Source organism: Embiotoca jacksoni, unplaced genomic scaffold (genome assembly GCF_022577435.1).
Source record: "Embiotoca jacksoni isolate LCO1_2020_lvr unplaced genomic scaffold, fEmbJac1.0.p SCAF_22, whole genome shotgun sequence".
NCBI classification, from domain to species: domain Eukaryota; kingdom Metazoa; phylum Chordata; class Actinopteri; family Embiotocidae; genus Embiotoca; species Embiotoca jacksoni.
This window is the reverse complement of record NW_027185363.1, coordinates 540,020-562,822: the sequence shown is the minus strand read 5'-3', so window position 1 is coordinate 562,822 and position 22,803 is coordinate 540,020. Positions and strand designations below refer to the sequence as shown.

The 22,803-nt window shown below is 41.9% G+C and overlaps 2 protein-coding genes across 5 annotated transcripts in view; one reads left to right on the top strand and one right to left on the bottom strand.

The window, feature by feature from the left end:
- Nucleotides 1–1,907: 1,907 nt before the first annotated feature.
- The window catches only part of LOC138202787 (SPRY domain-containing SOCS box protein 4-like), a 70,708-nt gene continuing 49,812 nt past the window's right edge, over nt 1,908–22,803 (bottom strand). For all 4 annotated transcript variants that reach the window (XM_069157049.1, XM_069157050.1, XM_069157047.1 and 1 more), the window contains exon 3: nt 1,908–2,800. In XM_069157049.1, coding sequence (XP_069013150.1) covers nt 2,673–2,800 — 128 coding nt within the window. In that variant the 3' untranslated portion in view covers nt 1,908–2,672. The remainder of the gene's footprint in view (nt 2,801–22,803) is intronic.
- LOC138203228 (GTPase IMAP family member 4) lies at nt 15,938–17,458 on the top strand. The gene is given in 4 exon segments (XM_069157979.1): nt 15,938–15,968; nt 16,477–16,559; nt 16,562–16,981; nt 17,123–17,458. Coding segments are annotated over 4 exon segments (870 nt in total).

Genomic DNA, 22,803 nt, shown 5'->3' with positions numbered 1-22,803 from the left:
CCGCCAAATTTTATTTTTGTTTTGTTTTGTTTTTTTTAAGTGTCAGATGTATTTTGGATAACCCTGACATGTATATTTCAGTGAGCATTCCTAATAATCATCAGTCATCTTAATATTGAGCCGACTTTTCAAGGAGTGAGTGGAAAGAAAGAAAAACAACCATTTCTTTTCAAATTCACTTTGCTTTTATTCACATTTCCTATCTTGTGTCATCTCAACTGTCAGTCCGTACATTCTACTACCCCTCCCAAACGGTCCTTTTCTTCCCATTCTAACTGAGAAAAACAGGAGGTAAGACCACCACCATCACATAATAATAATAATAATAATCATTATAATAATAATAATAACAAAAGCAGCATTTAAGAAACGAGTTTTGATTTCTCTCCCTCCCTCACCAGCATCTTAGTATTATATTTACCTGAATGTAACCATCAATGATCAGTTTAACAAAACAAACAGAACTAGATTGTGATAAATAAACGTCATAGTCATTCTACCGTCATCAGAATCAGACCCCACACTCACAACAATAATATTATTCATGACATTAAGAATGGAGAATACAAACTCAGAAGTAAAAAGAAACAAAGTGACTCAAGCCTTTTTTTTTTTTAAAAGAAAGAACATGATTGGTCTTGTGTGTGTGTGTGTGTGTTGGTCATCTGCGTCCTATTCGGAGGCAGCAACACGCCTGGCGCGCCGCTGCAGGAGCAGGAACGTTTCCTATGTCCCACTCCAGTCTCTCCAGCGTAGATCCAGTCAGACTAGATCTGCCCCGGTCCTGGTCGTTTGCGGTCATTGAGACAGTTGCGCGAACAGCAGACAAGATACCGTCTGCTCCCCGGTGAGCCACAGCAGGGCGCTACAAACAACAGCAAGGCGTCTCCTCAAGGCCGAGAGCAACGGCGGCGCAAGTTTAAGACGGCGGGGCCACGACGTCCAGCTCGCAGACGGGTTTGGTGGTGCCCCCCCCGCAGCTTCGCGTGAAATACTCCGGCTGGTATTTGAAATCATAAATACACGACGTAGTGTCGGGTGAGGGCGGTTTCCCCCGCGCAGCGAGACACTACTTTAAGCGGGTTTTTGTCCTGTCTGCTCCTTCGGCGAAGCCCCCCTTTTCAGACATGCAACTCGTCGTGTAACAGTCAAAGACGGCGATCCGGGTAAGTCCGACCTGGTCGGAAAATCACCTTTCAAAGATACCGAAACGCCGTCGTGAAAGTTGTTTAAAGTCGGTCAACGGTGATAATCAGAACCTCCTTCGTCGTTGAGGTTTCGTTCGGCGGAGGCGAAACGATGAATACTCTGCACATAAAAACGACTCGCGAACGTTAAAACAGCGTCTATGTCCTAATTTAAATCTCGGTGGTTCTATATAAGACGTTTTAAAAAAAAAAATAAAGAGTTAAATAGAAAATGTAATAAACTAAAACACGAATGCCGACGTGTCTGCTGCTGCGCTGCTTCTGTTTTCTCTCTCCGTCGAGGAATGGAATGTTTGAAGACAAGACAGAGAGAGAGAGGACGGCGCACAGGGGAAAGAACGCTGCCGCTCGCCCGTTCAGTTATTTGACATCAAACCGTCGGAGCCTTCGCCGGGTTTCTGCCGCGATTGTGTCGTAAACGCGGAATCGCACGTTTTTGTTTTCTTCCCGTTTCTTTTTTTTTTTCTGGGAATTTCGCGCGTTACGAGCGACAAACGGGCGAAAACGGCAAAACGTCGACGAGCCGCGGCGGCGAAGGCGCGAACCCGTCGCGACCGCCGCATCGCGCGGCTTTAATGATCGCCGAGAAAACCGAACCGACGATTGTTTTTTTTTTTTTTCCCTTCGTGTCATTTAATCTTTTAACTCGCGGCTGCGCCGGGTGCCGAATACACCCCCCCCCGCCCCCCCGCCCCCCCCGCGGGCACCGCGAGCCGAGGCCTTTGCGAACGTCCTCGGTGCGAAACGCAAAAAGTCGTTCCTTGGGACGGACCGGGCGAGCAGCGTTGCTTGTCTGAAAAGGGCTTCGCTTTCGGGGAGCGTTTTGCCTCGAATCCTCTTTGAACGCGGGAGACTCTGCAGCCTCGTCGTCGGCGGACGTGGTGAATACACGCAATGGATCCGACAGCAATGACGTGGTCGCTGACTGCGTGTCGGAAAGGCCTCGGTGGATGGGATTGGTGTGCTTTCCCTCTGCGCTGTTTTGATTCTCGTCACTAGGTGGCGGTGGTCGTCTTCCCACTGTTGTCTTTTCACCACTTAAACCCTCACTGTGCAGTCTGAGCGGAGGGAGGGAAGGGGAAAGGGGGGGCGGGCTTTCATTCTGGTTTGAGGGGGGGGGGGGGACGCTGATGGGACACCATCGTCAATAATTTATACCGGGTCCAAAACAAATTAAAAAAAAAAAAAAAAAAAAAAAGCAGCTTCAAATCCAAAAGAAGCCGGCGCTGTCCGATCCTTTGTTTGAACACCTGTCAGTTCATCCGCCAGCTTCCTGTCCGTCCTTTTTTTTTTTTTTTTTTTTTTTTTTTTTTTATAAATCCATCTGAGCCGTGGCGGGTCCCGCGGCGGACTCCTCCTTCAATGATCCCCTCTCCGCATCCTGAAATGAATTCTCTCGTCCACCCGTCCGGTTGGTCTGTTTTGCGTCCTTGGATTCCCAGTTGGCTCTCTTGCCGGTGCCGGTCACTGGTATTGGAGGTAATTTTTGAGGGACTGGGGCAGAGGGAGGCCCTCGATCTCCTGAAGCCGGTCGCGACCCAACGCCAGGCGGGCCGCGCGCCTGCACAGGTCCATCAGAGGAAGGGGCTCGGCTGAGGAGGGCAGAGAAGAGCAGCGTTAGGAGAGGGGCGGCAAACGTCTTGAGACGAGCAAGAACTGCGCTTTGTTTGAAATCGTCGTGGCTGGTGTTTGGGGTTGTGCCGTGTCTGTTTATGTCGATGCACCTCTGCCTTTTATACATGCATAATACATATCTTAATATTTGCTACGCACGCTCGAATGAGAAAAAGAAGTCGACGGGTAGCGAGAGCGACAATGCGCACCTTTAAATATTTACACCTTCTGTCCCACACGTGACGCCGATAACACCTGTTCCTGATAGCGGATATAGTCACTGTACTTTGAGCCCACTGAAACGGGGGACATGTGTCATCCTGACTTTCTGTCCTGCCGAAGAACAACGGACTGTTGGATTATAGATACATCATAATTTGTCCGAAGACTTGGACGGTCACTCCGAAGCTCTTTTTTTTTTTGTTTGTGCTGTATTGTTGTTGCTCGGCCCTGGTCAACCTTCTCTCTGACCTTCACGTCGGGGTTAAAGAGGGAGGGGGGAGGGGGGGGGTAACAGATACTGGAGGCTGCAGGACACAGACCGCACAGGAGAGGAGGAGGCAGGGTGGTGCTTCAGATGAAACCTTTCTGAAATGTGTTGTTGTTGTTGTTGTTGTTGTTGACCCCAATTTTGAGGTTAGAGCTGCAACAATTGATAAAGCTGACTCACTTCTATTAAAGGGAAAAAAAAACAAAAAACGTCCAACTTGCCTGATTCCAGCGTTTCAAATGTGAATATTTTCTGGTTTATTTGGTCTTTTAGGATAGTGTAACGGATATCTTTGGCCTCTGTGCTGCTGTTTTTGAACTGTCTGTATAAAATAAGATATTTGAAGTCATCGACTTCGCCTGCAGGAAGTTGTGACGGGCATTTTTTTTTTTTCTTTCTATGATTTACTGGCATTTTACCGACATAACTACGAATCAGTTCGTTGACAAAATAACTGAATGATAAATTCGTAATGAAAACATTTGATAGTTGTACTTGTTGTAATTTACATCTACAAACTGCTACAAAATCTATACAAACATAAAACACAAAATCTATTAAATGTATTTGCCACTGGTGTTTGACTGATCCATGAATGGATGATATATTGGCAGATTTTTGCTCAGCGCAGAGTTTTAGCTTGGTCGGTTTGATTTTGCGATCTGGCTCTCAATTTTCTTTTCTTCAACTTTTTTCTTTTTGTAGTTTTGTAGAAAACATTTAGCTGGCACCGTCTTATCTTTTACTGATGGTTGCCATCAGCAGATTATACCAGATGCACTTAATTCCTGCTGACTTTCTACGGTCCGAATCAAACTTTGCTTTGTTGTCTTGTGAATGCTTCCGTCATCATCTTCGGATTGTGTCACCACCAGAGAGACGACCAAGCTGAAGTCTGTTTCCCTAAAATCTTTTATTCTTATTGTATCAGTATTTTGTGCTCCACTCAAAGCTGCTGGATGATTAGGTTTTAGTCTGGATCATCTGACGTCCGCTATTTTTTTTTGGAGGAAATCTGACATTCAGGTGGTAAACTATATACTGTATACAGTATATACTGTGTATACTGTATATACTGTGCATTTATATTTTATATTTTTTTACTGCTATTTTACTGCTATTTTATTGCTTTTCTATTATTCTATTATTATCTTATTGCTTCTGTATGCTGCTGTAGCGAAAAAAATTTCCCCTCGGGGATGAATAAAGTAACTACCTAACCTAACCTAAACAAACAATAAATAAACACACTAACCTTGATCAGTTTATTGTCAATTATAAACCGTGTCCTCTCTAGATTGAGCATTAACAGCTCGGCCGCACAGCTTCATCCACATTAATTTCATAGCATCAGTTTTAGTTAATATTAATGAACATCTAACTGGCCGAACGCAACACAGCACAGCAGAGTGGGTGGAAAACAGGTTACCACAATGAACTCTTTAATCCGAACCCGTAACCCTCAAACTCTTCCATCTGAGGAAACACTCACACAGTTAGGCACTGAACTTGACCCCCACCAACATAATGGCAGGGAAATGAGGCAGAACAACAACAATGGAGGTCGTTGAGATGGAAAGAGGGGGGAAAAAAAACAACTGAAAAATGAGGAGGGAAGCAAAAGACAGATTCAATGTCGGGGAGTCGACTTAAAACGGGTCAAATTAAAATAAAAATCTACAAGCACATGATGTGTACATTTTCAGAGAGAAAAAAAAAAAGAGGCTTGTTAATGGATGTATCTTTTGAGATAATGTCCTTATCTTGAAAAAACAAATCTCAATGTCAAGGTGCTTATTAGTAAGGATCTGAAGTGACATTAAAGCGAAACCAGTCGATCAGTCTGCCATCACCTGTTGTAATTCTGGACGTCCTCTACCACCTGCCCGCCTGCGTGTGCGTGCGTGTGTGTTCAAGGTTAAACCAACAGAACAGAAGAGCCCAGCATCTATACACACACACACACACACACACGAGTGAATGTAAGTGGTGTGTGTGTGTGTGTGTGTGTGTCCTTGTGTAACTGTCACATTAATGCTCATTCACGCTCACAGATGATCTCACTCGTGCACAGTAACAGGGACAGTGTTGATTTCTACTTTCACCTCTGCTTGACTCTCAGTTCTGCTGCCATTATGAGAGCCGCTCTCATTACAGTCATAGAATATACTTTACATGAATGGTGGCTGAGTGGCATCAACATCTGATACAGTGAGCTGCAGATACGTGATTCACACATTGGTTTATGTGATAAGGACGACACACTTGTACTGTAGTTAATGATTATTGTCATTCTAAAATTCTTTGGTCATTTAAAAAGTACAAAAGAATTGTGAAAATGCACCAGCCAATGAGTGGGCATTTTATGAAGAAAAAAAAACCATGACATTGACTGAATATTTTTTTCCTTTGCATGTTTCCTCTGCTTGTACCGTAGTATCAAATCTCACAGTGCCACACTTGTTTTACCTACACCTGGTTGTAACGCGCTCTTCTCCTCCTACTTTTGTTGTTTTGCGATTGGTAAACTGCCTTTAGGTGCATTAACGGCCCCTTGTGACAATAGTAATGTATTACTGCTAGACGCCAGTGAAACAAGGGAAAATTTACTTTTAAAGCCAAGATGATAGTCGCATAAACTATTTAATAACTATTAGAAAATTCAAAAATCCTGACTCATTCCTTTTAGAGCCCAAAGTTATGTATTCTAATTACTTGCTTTGTCCATTCCACAGTCGAAAATATGAAGGTATTCGATGACATTAACCTAAGAAAAAAAAAAAACTCCAATGTCTAACAAGCACATATTTGGCATTTTTTGCTAAAAATGTTTTTCAAATACAAAAACAAAACAAAACAGCAAAACATGGTGGCACACAATACTCACAATCAGCTTTGACAGAGACTTTTGTACAGACACAAGCCTAACATTGATTTCATTCAGTTTTTAGGTGGCATCCCACTGGGAAGTTGCCTAACCTCTTACTAATTAATCCCATTACATAAATCAACAACCTATTAACAGATTGCCAAGATTAATTAATTTTCCTTTTCCTTTTAAAAATAGCAATGAAACTTGACATCTTCAGAACTTTGTTTAATTTAACTTTACTACTGCAACATACTTAGACTCTTCTTTAATCCACTAGAGTACAAGATATGTGTGTTTGTGCTTGTTAATGACCTTAAAGTAACTGAATTATATAGATAAACTAATAGACTGACCTAACAATTATTGAGTCTATTGCTAATGTACATCAGCAAATACAAAATGACTAACGAAGAGCAGCCCATAGTGGTTCAGATTATTGTTTCACTTTGATAGTTTGAAAGCTCATAAACAACATAGCATGCTTCCATTAACGGATCCAAATATAGAGCCAACAGAACTAAACGGTGATGCTAAACTGGCTTTACTGCCACACTGGCTGATGACCAGAGACACAGTGTTCACTGATACCTGCTTTTGATCGGCTCATGTCCCCTCTTTGTTGCAAGAATAGAGTAATGAGCTAAATCTGCTCTGTCCAAAAGGGCCAAGTCACAACTAGACTTCAACAAAAGTTAGGTAAATGTCAGCCAAAAAACAAAAGATGGTGCGGAAAGACCAAAAGCGACATGATATAGAAATGGTTCACAGGACAACAAGCCTCATTTTCTCACCACAAAAATGCTCATTTGTTGTGTTGATTTACTGCAAAAAGCCATTTGAGTGCACGAATCATCTCAAACCACAGAAGACTGGATCTGAAAATGTCAATTTGAGGTTACTGTGGCGTTAGCTCTCTATGTGTGTGTGTGTGTGTGTGTGTGTGTGTGTGTGTGTGTGCGTGTGCGTGAGCGCACCTATCAAGGGGAGCAATTTTATACTAAATCCAATTAATTTGAGGGCGCTTGTTGTAGGCTCTTTGGTGCAGTTTCATTTATGTAGACACAATTTCAGCAGACAGCCACGTGGCTGCACAGAGGGAGCTTTTATCAAACCTTGTGCATCTCTCCCTTTCTCTTTCTCCCCTCTAAAGAAAACAGTCTGAAAACTTCAAATAATACAAATGAAAGTAGACTGACAAAGTCATTGCACACGAGTTGTATCATTGTACTTAGTACTCCACTGCACATCTCAGTCTGCTACATGACACCACGAATACCTTCCACTGAGCCAATATAATGCACTATTAATACCTTCACAGTGAAACCTAATGATTACCTAATGCATGTAATGTAGCTCCCGTATCATGATGCATTAAGATGTGTCTTAACAACAGCTACAAAACATTGTAAAAGATAATTGTGGAAGATTATAGCTGCATTAACTACATTTTTTTGGTCACTCACAAAAGGAGAAACAAGTTGTAAGAAAGAGCACCGGTCAAACCTGAAACGACTTGAAATCAGACATAGATATATGGCATTTCTGTTGGTTTCATCCAGCCGATGAATGGAAACAACTCTGATGACTATAAAAAATTATGACGATCATAAAAGGCAACTATTGAAAAATCATCTGCCCTCCAGATCTGTATAATGGCCCTTGATCACGTTATACCAGTAATTAGTTGGGCTTCATGATACTCAGTGCATTATTGATCAGATTTCGTTCTTAATGACACACTTTCCATCACGTTTTATCCCATAAGCATCTCCTCAAGTGGTGAGACAAGCTAATAAGGATAATCAGCTGCAGGTCATCTGCCTCTGCATCATTACACAATCAGAGCATTAAGAAGAATTACACTTCAAAATGCAGTAGGAGAGAAGTTTATTTCTAAGTATATATATCTAAATACGAGGGTGTATCAAAAAGTTCAGAGACTGCTCCTGTTGCACGTGAATGGGGCGCAGCACCCCTACGTGCACTGAGCGGGAGGAAGCTGTAACCTTTGTATTCCAAGCGTCATTGCTTGATCAACATCAGCACCTGAGTCACTCACATTTTTGCTACCACCGGTCCGGGCACATCTGCAATTTCTCCGTTGACGTGAGCGGTTGAGCACGCATCAAACTTTGTGTCAAACTGTGGAAATTGGCAACTGAGACCCTTCACGTGCTTCATAAAGCTTATGGCCCTCTGACATTCGCGGAGTTGTGCACCATGAATTTATCCCCCTGAGGTCGGACTGTCATCACTGTGACGTTGGCTGTCTTAACACGACGGCATGTCCGCTCACGGCACGTTGAAAATGGGCAGCTTTGTTGTGCGCTCTCTGCTTAAGTTGTCGGATCCGTGGTGAAAGTGCTCACAAAAATGTAACTTGGAATGCTGACTCGTGAAGGTTATCGCTCCCTCCTGCTACGTGCACAACACTGTGCTGTGCACCATTCACATGCAACAGGAGCAGTCTGAACTATTTGATTGCCCCTTTTATCTCCTCCATCACCTGTAGTTCAATCAGATTGGAAACTGAGCATTTTTAGCTCTTTATCTATTTTCTATTAGATTTGTTTAATCTTTTTTTTTTTTTTAGATTATAGATTAAGATAAAAAAAAAAAAAAAAAAAAAAAACATTTTGAGCGCCTTTGGTCTTTGATAATGGAGCCGTGCATCGTTTTAGATAACTGTGTGCTTAATGAGTTTAATCACTTGTTTTTCCATTAAAATTCATCGGGGGTAAAAATAGATGTTTGTTTTTTTGAGTCATACTGGGTTTAAATTGTAAGTTATGTCTGTTTTTTTAGAGTGTTGACCTCCCTTCAGGTTTAAAAAAAACAAAAACAACTACTGGATGAATCCTGTGGGAACCTGGTCCATTACTGCAGACAAAAAAAAACATTAAAAAGATTAGGAACAAGATTTATTTTAAGTGCTTTTTCTCTTGCTTGCTGCTGATCCCTTGTTCAAACACATGTAGATAGCACTGGGAATTAAACCAGCAACCTTTCAGACACTTTATTTTATTTTTTTTAAAACCATAATCTGCTGTGGTTGTTCTATGTATACAAAAGTGTCAGACCTCTATAAATTCTGTGAGACCGTTCACCGATGAAGGCAGCAGTGTAATATGAGATTGGTAGGATGTGCGAAGTGATTCCGGCTCGTGAGGAACTTCCTTCCTGATTAGACATTTTATATGGATATGAACTGAGACCCCGTGTCGGCTGCGGTGGGAACACAAAGTAATAGGGGCACACAGTGTGACATTATGCCTGTAATGAGATGCAGCGTGCAGCAGAGGAGAGCAGAATTTATTGTCTGTAGAAAATGATAATGGGAGAGAGGGTGAAGATGGCAACAGCAGCATCACCTTCATGATGGATGTAAAAGTGACCTGAGGGGATGACCAGAGGCTAAATAAAGCCTGACACAATATATATATATATATATATAGAATAATAATTCTACTGCTCAGGCATTTAAAAATGTTAAATATTTCCAAAGTTTAACTGCTAAACACAAGATGTCTCACACGTCACACAGCGTTTGTGCACTGGAAGTTTAAGGTTTCTAAGTCATACTACCAAGATTGGCTACCAAACAATTTGTGATGTCATAAATCATACTGGTAGGCCCGCCCCTAAAATCTGATTTCCACTTAGCCCTGAGAAACTTTCCTCTTTCAGCAGATGAATGTAAAATCAGCCTTTAAGTTTTAAACTCTGCCCATAAAAAACTATGGTGGCACTGCAGCTGTTGTCCATTTAAAAAAAAAGAAAAAAGAAGAAGAAGACAGATTAGTGGAAACAATGTCAAAGCTTGAAGGCTCGGTTCAGGCGTTTCCCACGGCAATATTTGTCTTAACATTTTAGAGGCAGTGCCGAGGGGAAAGGCATCATCGACTTATATGCAGCATTACTGACTGGAGCAGATCATCACTCTGTAAAGCCTAACAATGTTGTTAAAAAAACATTTTCTTGCACTGTTTGTTTAATTTAACACTTGCCAATTTTGAGAAATGATCATGCTTTTGAGTTTGTATTTCATTCCATGTGGAAGCAAGGAAACTTAAATACTAGTTGTCGAGAATAAAATGGCTTTTTTTCCCTCCCTTTTTAACTTGTTAATGTTAGCAAGGATTCCCACTCAACGCTATATTTCCGACATGTTATTTCATCTCCTCTTGACTCGGGGTGAGAAGTTTGTAGTACCAGATTACAAGCTGGTGCCTAATTTTTTTTCGAATGAAAGTATCTCTGATGCATATGCAGAACAGATTTCTGCATATGAGCATGCAGATCAGTGTCCTTCTCAGCCGAGCTCGTGGGGAGCATGCATGACCGTGATTTTGCTGGCTGTTGGCTTCCCCTTTCTGGCATCAAATTAGATAATCATCCGGCTCTTTCAGACTTTCCAAATATTATTAAACTGAATGGATGAAATTTTGATTGTAAAAAGAGTCGTTTAGGTTGTGAGAGGGGTAAATTGCATTGTGGGCCAGTGTGAATCACATGATGAATGTGTAAATTATAGTGATGGAGTTTGGCCACTCTGCACAGCCTGGCACTGTTCCTGTTGTCCGGTTAGGGTTGAGTTAACTTTAGCTGTTTGTCTTTGATGTTCCAGCTGCAGTGGTGGCAAATGAGCGGCCTGTCAAAACCACACTGTAGCGGCACTGTGTGTGCTTTGAATCACGACACAGAATAATGTAGGGAGTGTGTTGAAAACACAGCTGGAGCTGAGGTGATTTAACAAACTAACACCCATCTACACAGATACTGCACTAATGAAATTACAGTATCGACTGTCACACACAAAACCTCATGCTCGATGGAGAACACTAATGTAGAGGGTACTGTCACTGCAGGACAATAACTAAGTTGCGTAATGTCTCAAACTGAATTAACCAAAGAGGGTAGAGATGACAAACACACACGGAGTGGAGAACAGACATCCAAGGAAAACCTGATCCTTTTCTCTTTCTCTCCCCCACGTCTTCCTCCCTCTGTTTGCCTCAGCTTCATCTCATCTGTAACAATACACCCCTCTCTCCTCTTTCCTCCAGCAACGCTCGTCCGTCGGCGGAGAAGAACACCCTCCGCCTGCTCTCTTCTCTGCTCCCCTTTCACACTCCACATTTTATCCTTTTTTCCGTACTCTCCAAGGTCACAGTGTTTGATCTTCCCTGGCATACAAGAAATCATCGGAACTGGGCGAAAGCCGCATTATCTCAAAATGCCAATAAGAGACGGGAAAACAGGTCTGTGTTTAGCTTGATGACGAGGCACTTTTTATCATTATCCAGTTAGTTTTGGAAGTGCTTTCTAAGCCCAAGAGGTTGAAGAATTTAGAGGAGCATGTAATCCTTTAATCCTTTAATTAAAGTCAATATAATATGAAAATGAACAAAACTGCAGTTGCAAGGATTTCACATGACAACAGAGGGACAATTTTGACTAATGCAAAACCCCAAAGCATGTGTATATATACACCGAGTAATCTGTTAAAGGTTAGAAGTACGTCACGGCATGTCACACCTGCCGGGCTTTCTCTCTGCTAATCTAATGTCGGAGTATTGACCCGCTGCAGCGCGTGTTTCTGTTAACGTGACACACGCTAAAGAACAAACATTTACTTAGAGGAAATCCATAAACCTGTCTCGCAAAGATGTTGATGGGTAGAAAAACAGACGCACACTCGCATGCAAGGTCACGTCTACAGGAAATCAAACTGACAAACACACATCGTCAAATCAAGAGAAATCAGAGCAACTCGAATGGTGTGAAGTAAACAAACACAGAGTGCACACACATCACTCTGCTATGCATGTGCAGAGGCTTTGAGCTCAGTCAAGGGCAAATAAACCCAATAGAGTCACATGTAAAGCTGAACCTCAGGAATGTGTCTGCAGCAACATTCAAGTACCAAAATGTGTCAGTTTCTGAGTTTATTTGAGCAAATACTTTGTAAGGCTGCTCGTATTTAGACTGCAATTAACAATTTCAGAAGGTAAGCTTCCTTGATTAATAACAGCATAAAAAACAACAACAACAACAACATTATATTCCTCAAAATTAGATTGGGTGTACTTTTTTGTCATCCTCAGTTCAAAGCATGTCGCCGGCAGGTCATGGTCGCCTGTGCTCGACATACATTAAAGAAAAGATACTTCACGATAAAGATGAAGGAGTTGGCTAATTGGATAGCCACTTGAACAACTTTCTGATGCAGCTTTAATTGTGTAAAAATGGGGACTTGTGGCTACATCTTCTCATGAGGCTCACAACACAAAATGTGAGCTAATCCCTAACTCTTCCTGTACTGTAACTCTCATACTGTACACAGAACAAATCAATGCAATATATGATAAATATGACATTTGGAATAAAAGTTCTACTGAGAGGCCAGCGGTGCAGTAAACAGCTAAATAATGTTTCAAATAACAAATCTGAACATAAACAGTCATGAGAAAGTGACTCAGTTATTCTTCTTGCCATAAACGAGAGAAGTTGTGTAAGATATCCACATTCAAACTTCACAACAAAAACAACACAAGAAATGCGGGGATTAGCAGGAGTTTTGTGTCTTTACTCTTTGAGCACAGCGTCCTCTTTTCTAAACACACACCGCATTGAACTCTGCCAAACACCAACATCACTTCACAGACACAAGTCGCAACAAAGTTAGAGAAAGTCCGTACCACACAGATTTAAAAGAGGAGGGTGTGAAAATCCTTTTCCCTGGAGTCCTCCCTGACCAAACGCTCATCCTTTGAGATTTTTGGCTAAATTTTGGTGTTTAAATTGACTGTGAAGATCCTGTGGTATGACTCATATCTTACCGGCCACATTAGTGTCACACAGAAATATGGGCACCGTGGGCCAAGCTGGCTAGTGGTGAGGAGTTGGTGGTAATACAAGCCATGATGGTGTTTCTTTTTAAAGCCCCGGTCTCTCTGCATTACTGTAAATCCACAGCCTCCTCTGGGATGAGAGGCAAATAAGATAAGAGAGAGAGGAGCAGGAAAGAAGTGAAGGAGAGGTAGAGAAATAATGGGAGGCAAAGAAGAAGGAAAAAAAAAAAGAGCAGAGGAGATGAAGCAGAGAAATATGTGTGGATGTCATGTGACGAGAGGCGAGGATGGTCACACAGGACAGAGGGTGATAAACAGGAAAGGAGAGCGCACAGCCGGTCTGTCTGACCCTCAGATATCCTTGACTGTCACAAACTGCAGGGAGGCGGACGTTAATCATAAAAGTGTCATTATTAGAGGAAATCTCTCGGCATAATTTACTCTTAAATTATTAGTTCTTCATCCCTGTTTGTAAGCTGGAGAGAAACGGCACTCACTGGCATTTGTTAGTGAGTGTTACACTAATGAGTATCTTTATATTAATAAAGAAAAAGATGAAATACGAAAGCTGTTACTTGTAGTGACATCAAATTATGCCGTTCCCTTCGGCTCTCCAGAGCATTTCAGCATTTTTTTTTTTTAGCTCATTGTTTTAGTTTTATGCCCAGCAAATGTGTCTCTGCTCTTACTGGTGTCATTTCCAGTTTCAGCAGCAACCTATAGGTCAACTTAGAGGAACATTTCGCAGCTAATGACACAGATTTTTCTTAAAGGATATTCAATATTGGGCTCTTAAATTAATGCTAATGCTGCTCCTTGTCTGCTGACTGTGTGGCATGGTAAAGTTCACCAAATCTTTGGATCACGTATGCATGTACACTACCACTTTTAATCAAACTGTGCATAAGTAATTGGTCTAAAAGTTCAATAAGAGTAAGATAAAGTGGAATAATCTGTGGTAGTTTGTTACAAATACAAACAAATATTATCCTTTTAAATAATACATTTACACACCACAACAGAGCAGAACACAGAAAAATTAACATTTGAAGGAGAAACCATCTATAATTTATAACGTGAATTGATTCAAGGACAACAAAAGAGAGTAGGCTAGTAGATGACTGATTATATACAGTTTAAGTAAACCCTGCCTTACCTCAGCTTTGCAAGGGCTGTGCTGATGGAAAGATGGAGGTACTTGTCTCAAAAAAACAATCTATAGATTACAACACAGCACAGAATTTCTTTATCACAGATCAATGTGTGTAATATAACAGATTATAGAACTAATATAGATAGAGACAGCCTAGTTTTTTCCCAATTGCCAGATGTAAAGTCTGTGTAAACACTTTAAGAATTTGATTGTTAGGCAGCCTCATTAGATGAAGTAACCTAATTATATGAACAGTTAGAAAAAGCCAGGGTGTGTCAGATAAAAGAAGAGATACCGACAAAGCAGGTGAGATAGAAGCAATCAAAACAGAACAAACACAATGGAGAAAGATTAAAGTTAAAAGGACGGGAGAGGAGATCTGGAGAAACTTCATTACTGCTGCTGTGTCACAGGGAGAAAGACACACACACACACACACACACACACACACACACACACACACACACACACAGTCACATGTGCTTTAACACGTATACAAGCATGAGCTGTCACACGTGTGCACACGCAGCAGGCAGGCCGTTGGCAGCGACCTGATGGAGACAGACTGAGATAAGAACCCGGCTGATCCTTCACAGACTTTACCTGTCAGGTCAGAGTGTGTGTTTATCTGTGTGCATGTGAAGCAGTGGCAAAAATAGGATCAGAGGTAACAACAGGGAGAGATGTAACTTTCCACACTCCACCTCCCTGCTTTGAAAATCAGCCGATGTGCAGCAAGAGGTTAAAGACCTTCACTTTAGAGAACGATGGCGCTGCACATTATGTATCATTATCACTAATGCTCACCTTCACTTCCACCTAAAATACAACCTGCTACTGAAAGCAACAAGTTTATACCTGATGTCAGGAAAATTGCCTGAAGTCTTTCAGAGTGGATGAGGCAGGTGGATACAAACAACATTTTATTATAACTGAATAAATATGAGAATCTGAGCAGTAACTTTTATTTAAAGTGGAATTGCAGCAATGTAATATTACTGAAGTTTCATGAACTTGTGTTGCATTAGCTACCATTTGTCTAACAGTATGGCAAACAAAGAGTACACAATGTTGTGACGCATAAATAATGCATGCCAATGTCAAAACACAGGCACACGTTGGGAGTAAATTATAATCTGAGGTGCATGGACTCAGAGAGAGAAGAGAGAGATGAGTCATTTGTAAAATGACATCATAAGTTCTGATATGGTATGAATGTACAATATTTTATACTTTCTATAGCAAACTTTACTCTATAGTTAAACCTCTGCACTTTTAGTCACTGAGCGCTGAATATCAGCTGCAGCAGCTTCTACTGCAGGATGATGTACTGGAAACCTTTACTCTCTACTTCCTCCCTGACTTTAGTTCCTCTGTAGTAAGTAAACCTGTTGGGAAAAGATTCTGAGTAAGAAGCAATGCTAGTGAAACAATGGCACGCTGAAAACAACTAAATAAACTGGTCAACAGGCATCATAAAAGGTTTGATAGTTTTATGTTTTCCTCAAGTTACCAATAAAAAGTGGGAGGCGCCTCAGTCAATCTGTTGATTGGAGCAAAGTGTATCAAGTATGAAATAGACGGCAAGAGAGCAACCAGAGAGACAAGACTCAAACAAAACCTCAGGTTACGTGCTGTTCATGCTGTGATTGTGGGTTCAGGAGTCCCTGTTGTAGTGCTGCTGTTACTGTGGAGGGATTTTATATCTGCAGCTTCTAGAAATCATCTACAAGAAAGACTGTCACAATGGAAAACTGCAACCCACCATGTACTGCAGGTAATTGAACTTCTAACACTGGATACAAATTCATAGATAGATTTCACAAATGTTTAAAGACAAATGTTGAATTTCAAGTTTGAGATTTTACACATGCCCATAATTCATAATCTACATTTTGAGCCACGCTAAATAGTGGGCGGGAGTGCTGTTTCCAGCGATCAGCTCCACATCTGTGGTTAACGATAACAAGGAGCAAATGTTTTCAAGCTAAATTTTTAAAGTGAATCATCATCTTCAAAACAGCAAAGTGAAGAAACGATTAGAATATGTAAAACTACAAGATAATGAGATGGATATGATTCATGTGGGGTGAAAGATGTCACATCTAGCGGGCAGGCGGGTATGATTCACTCCTTCCACTCACCACATCATAAATCTACCTTTTGTGATTTCAGTAATTGATGAATCTATAAAAAGCCGACTGGGAAACAAGAAATGCCATGTTCGCAAATCAAAGAACAATCAGGCCTTTAGATTAAAAGTTATCTTGCTCTTCTCTCACCAGTCCAACATGAACTTAAGATTTTGCTGGTCGGTCCCAGACGGACAGGCAAGAGCTCCACCGGTAGCACCCTGCTCGGCCGGGGGGGCGGGTGTTTGACACCAGAGGAGGCGGGGCCAGTACAGTCGCGAGTGCCGTCGCAGCTGGAATTAATTTGACCGTGGTGGATGCTCAAGGTTGGGGTTCATGTGAGGAGTTTGTTCCCCGAGAGGAGAAAGTTGAGCCGCTGAGAACATTGTCCCTGTGTGGAGCTGATGGACCGCACGTTGTTCTGTTAATAATTCCTCTGCTGGACTTCACCGAGCCTTAGAGGAGGGTGGTGGAGAGGAGGATGGAGGGCTTCACCCCTGCAGTCTGGAGACACACTATGGTGTTGTTCACGTTGGGAGACTGGCTGAAGAGAAGAGGGCGCAGCGTAGAGGAGCATATCCAGTCAGGTGGCCCCGCCACGCACTGGCTAATGGAGAAGTGTCACTATCGACACCACGTGTTTGATAACAAGGCAGCTGTCACTGGCAAGCGAGACGGACTGAAACGGGATGTGAACGGAGGTGAAAGGAAACGGAGAGGGACCTGGTGGAAGAGAAATGACAAGAGGGAGGGAAGGACGAGCAGAGGAGGTGAGGCAGATGGGAGGAGGGAAGGAGAGCAGGAGAGAGTGCTGCTGAGTAAAGTGGGGGACGTGTTGCAGGAGAACGGGGGATGGCACTTCTCCCTTTACATGTACCAACGGCTGGGGGAGGAATGGAGCCGCAGAGAGTCGCAGATGAGAGCCAGGCTGGAGGCAGAGACAGATGTGGGAGCAGCGAGGAGAAGACAAAAGATAGTGGAGCCAGAACAGGAGCTGAGGCTGGAGACAGAAGAGCAGGAACGAAGCCTGAGGAAAGAGCCAGAGAAGAAGGAGAAATATGTCGGGAGGAAGATAAACAGAGTGGAGCTCAGGAGACTGAGCAGTGAGGGAGGACGGGTGGGAGATGAGCTCTGACAGCGGGACAGAGAGGGAAGAAGAACGGAGAGGAATGATGGAGGAGAGCACTGAAGTGAGTACTGGGATAATGGCTCCAGGTTGGCCCAACCTGGGTCAAAGGTTAGCCTTAAGTCCAATCAGGAGGCCTGCCTGAAGTAACCATGATCACGGTCCATGTTTTCAGTCCAGCTTGGCCTGTCTGGTACTGACACGGTGACGACTGACTCCACCTGCGACATCTGCAGTCCTGAGTGGCACATTTATTCTTTCATGCTGTGACACTGACTCCTCAAAATCTTGTCATGTGATCACCCACCGGCAATTAACGGGAGAACAATCGCGCCTCTTCACAGAAACCTTCAGAGGCCAAACTATACAGTATTTGTACATATTAAAGCTGTTTCCTGCTCAAAAAAAGACCACTGCACTCACACTGACAAGTGAGGAAGACGTTTTATCTCAGGGTTATATGAAAGGACTGATAGCACCTAAATGTCTCTAGTGTAAATATGAAGCTTCAGTTAGAATGGTAGTTTTTGCTTAGACAGTTTTTATGTGAAGGAATAGTCACAACCCACTGTGAAACCCCAACATGTCCATTTTACACACTATTTTTATGTACATATTAAATCAATTTAAATTATTCAGGCGGCTACTTCCAAGGATTTTCAGTCTTTATGCTAAGCTCAGTGTCTGCAACTTTATAGTCAGCGTACACACGAGTGGTATCGATCGTCTCATCTAGCTCTGTAAGTGAAAAGCAAATGTCAAAGAATGTCAGACTATTCCTTCAATGTAGAAAAAAGAACTGCAACATCCATAAATCTAAGACTATTTTATCTCGTGTACCTACATAAAAAGTATAGATGATGTATTTATTGTTGGTTCCATGTTCAGAGCTTACGCAGGTTTGTAATTATTGTCCTTAAATCAGGTTGTATTTCTTCCAAAATCATCAGGGAGTAATTAAAAACCAAATTTTTGTTCTTGGGGGAGCCAGACTTTATATGAATCTGCTGTCCAAGAAATAGTTACTGGATAAACTGATAAAGGAGGAGGGCTGATTCACACCGAGGTTGTCATTATTATTCTTTTATATTTTTTTTGCATTTTCAATTTGTAAATATGAGGCAATCACTGTCACTGTATTACAGCTTTTTAGCCAGAGCCGAGGGACGCATGGTGCCCCACCCATTTTATTACATCTGAACAAATTGTCTATTGGCTTCAGGGGATTGCTGTGTCTCCTCAACTGACACAGACTGTTAATCCTCATTTCTGGCTCACAGTCATGATGCCATGCAAGGTCAGTCTAGTTTCAGCCGGCGAGGTCACTGCTGGCCCAGGACATCAGGCAGCATCACAAAAGCCCATTTCATATGCACACAATCAGATAGAACAATCTCTCCATCCGTCACACTGGAAACAGTCCAGTTTGTTCAAACTGCAGTAATTATAAAAAGATACCAAAATACTGAAACAGTCCTGCAAGGTCAGCAGTTTCACTTTTCTGAAGAAATGCAAAGATTTCCAGTGCGGTATTAATTAGTGAACCATGAGTGAAAAAAAGCCTGCTTTTGTTTTCTCACCAACTGCTTTTTTTTAATTACATACAGAAAGCTGCTGTGCCACTAATTTGTTTGTGGCCGATTTTTTTTGTTTCCGTACACGTTTACAGACTTTCATTAGAACCAAACACTACAGCAGATGCTTGCAGCTCTTCCCACGTCGACTGTGTTATCAGTGAATGTATTTGGGACCGTGTTTGGTCGGCATCAATGCCTACAGGCTTGTCTCTGAGTGGCACACACACGGGTTTGATACCAAAATATCAGAGTCCACCTCAGTCTGAGTGATGTGTCCTATGGTACAGAAGTTCAATGTAAAACACTTTTAGTTATTTCACACAACAGACTTCTGTATTGTGCTTTTTTGTTTGTTTTTAGAAGTTTAATATATGTGGGGCTTTCTTGGAAAAATAATGCTAAAAATAGCTTTCTGATTTGACCAACTGGCTATGAGCTGACCTCAACCTGTTGTCTATAGATTTGACTCCGCAGAAGGTTTTAGTTGAGCTCACAAACATCCATTAGCACTTAACTGCTGCCTGTAAATGCCTATCCATCCGCTGCTGCAGTGCAGTAAACTTTCTCCCTCAAGGTCTTTGTATTGACATGTGTGATGTAACTATAAATCAACTGGAATTTGATGTTGTATTTTCACTTTTATTAGGCTTCGTCATGCGAGATGAAATCTGAGAACATGTCCAGGTAATGCTGCAGGTCCTCATTATCAGTTTTATATCTGCCTGGAAACACCTGTCAGAGCTCATGACTCAGAGGGCACAAACTGTTTTATGTATTACACAACATCTACATCCGCCAGCTCGGCTTATACAGGGGACAGTGAATGAACGGTTTATCAGCAATCTGTCTTGTGTAATATGAACCATCACTGTTATGTATATAAGGGCTACTCGTGTAATGTCAAAGAATAAATGTATCCGTCCCGTATTGTCACAGTGTTCCCCTTGAAATAGTGAGCTAATAGTAACGGTGCTCTCCAAGAGCGCTCGTCATGGCTACTGCTGTTGCTATGAAACAGGTGACAACCCATTTGATGTGCAGGATTCCTCACCTAAAAGCTGAAATATTTTTTAACTTTCAGCGCAAAACGTCGTCTGAAAGCAAGAAATGTTCTCCGCTCAGAGCGTCAGCGGGACACACGTCAGTGTCTGTCAGTGTCTGTCTTTTTGAAAGCACAAGATGAAGGAGACGCAGTCTTAACAAAGTTCAATGAAGCTGTAGCTCAGTCTGCTGTCACTTTTCTTACTTCAAGTAACCTAGCAACGTACATTCATCCGCAAATTTCTGAATATCTGTACAAAATCAACAGTCGATGGAAGATAATAATAGAGTTGCTATTGATTAGCTCACAATGACTTTAATACAATTTTAATTTGTGTCAGTCATATAAAACTACTCTATATGCTCTGATTTGCAACACCACTGGGTTACTTATAAGTTTCTAATATTGCATGACGTCAGTTAATGCCGATGTAACTTGTTATCCTTTGAAAACGAGTTGCTGCCATCACATCAAATATTTCAAGAACTGTCAAACTAACTACAACCGTAAATCTTTTAAAGCCAGCGGCATAATAAACAAACAAAATATGAACGATCACAGCTGAGTGTATGTGTGGAGGTTCACGCGTACGCTGACTGAGGACTGTGTTGTAGTGATTGTTGTTGTATTCATGGTTGATGTTCAATTTAAGTGGTTTGCTGCCACAGTCCATGTGACAAGATACATTTTTTGCAAACATTGCTACAGGCACAAGGAACAGGAAATAAACCCGCAAAATGCCGCTGAGTTCGAATCAACACTCTACAGCACCGTTTCTCAGCGTTTTCAGCTGAAAATACAAACATGAAGGTGGCTCGTGATAAAATGTCACTGATCTATTTCTTGTGGAAGAGCTGTTTCTGAGTACGTAGTAAAAAAAGACACTCGCCACATTAACAGCCAGAAGACCTCGTAAATCCAGTAAACCAATTCGTTCACAAAAAACAGCTAAACAACAACAACAACTGTTTGCTTTTGACGGCGAGATCGATTTACATTTCTTCACTGTGCATTTAAAAGAAAGATGTGATTAGCCTAGCTCAGCATAAAGACTGGTCACAGGGGCAACTGAGCCCGTCGACATCCAAACTGAAAAATATACTCCAAATCCGACTTAACTACACTTTATGTTCTCAACTGTTTTTTCAGTTGTGTGACACACACACACACAGTGACAAAGTTGTATTTACATTCAGTTTTAGTCACATTAACGGTATCGGTATCCACTACCTTTGCCGATGCACTGCTGTTTCTTGCCGCATTACAACTACCTGGGGATCAGTGCAGTTGTTAGGACTGTACATCCTGTCACCTACGTGCTTGTGTGACTTTGTGCTTGTACACAAGACGAACAAAACAGGGATACTCTCTCCTTTCAGCTGTGAGCTGACTATATGTGGTGCTCTATAAGCCCCATTTTCTTGACACAGGAGGCGAGCTAATAGTAGGAGATCAATGCACCAAGAACACCTTTGGATCTTTTTGAATGCTTAAAGTGCATGACGAAAGTGCATTTTGTGCGTTCTAAAATCCACTTTGACCAGTTTAACTTTTTTGGGTGTAGCATGAAATAAACCAATCAGATCGTCATCTCCTATTCCCTTTCAGAGCCAGGTGTGCCTGCACCATGGAGGATTGCTATTATAATGACAGATTGACCAAGTTGTAGTAAAGACTCTTCTCTTTAAAGGAAAGTGATCCGCTAATGTGCAGATTGATGTGTGTGTAACAAGCAGATTGTAAGCACACTGTAGACCCGGCTATGTTGGCCGACATTAGCCATCTTAATAATTCCCACTTAAAATAACACTCAAATACTGCGCCGTTGACATAAGACCACATTTTTGTCTGTTTGTTGGATCACTTTCAGCTGCCTCAAGATAGCAATGCACAAACAATGCACCTCACCACACTATATTTTAAGATCAAGTGCAAGTACATTCGCTATTTAAACAAGGAAGACGCTAGACAGGAAAATCACAACTGTGTCAGCCTGAAACGAGCAAAGAAACTGGTGTTGCGCTTAGCGAGGGTAAGGTAGAGCCCCTGGTGTATTTTCATTTTATTGCATATATTACTGTAGTTTGTGAGGTTACTAAGACATGCACCGCACTGCTTACTATTTTTTTGCGACTTGTCTCCATTAACTCGTTCACCTTCCACTACCTTCAGCCACATAAACAAGTCAAATATTATTCAACTTAAAACTGCCGAGGTGAAATGACCTGCAGTTCAGCTTCACACTCTGTCTACAGTGACTCAGTGCAAGGTGACTTCATCTGCTCTTTTTGCTCTAGCGCACTCTGCAGTCCTCACTACATTACACACATCCATCACCAACACACACACACACATCCATCACCAACACACACACACATACACACACACAACATTAAACGACATTGATGAAGTTTGTCACAATCAATACTTCTTAAAACGTGAGTCACCGTGAAAATGTTGCATAAAACACAAGCACTCAGTAGAGGATGAGGCCAGACTGAGGTATAGACAAAGCAGTAACTGACCCGACCACTTCACATGTTTATATTAACAGGATACTAGTTTATACCACCATATCATCTACAATGGCCAGTAACTAGTTCTAAACTACACTGTAGTGAAGATTAAACCAGAAGTTTCTCGTATTCTATGTAATTTCAGCAGTCAAAGTATGTGACAGAGGACAGTGCAGCAGTGTGGGGTTGGACTGGACTGCAGCAGTACCGGCCAACAGA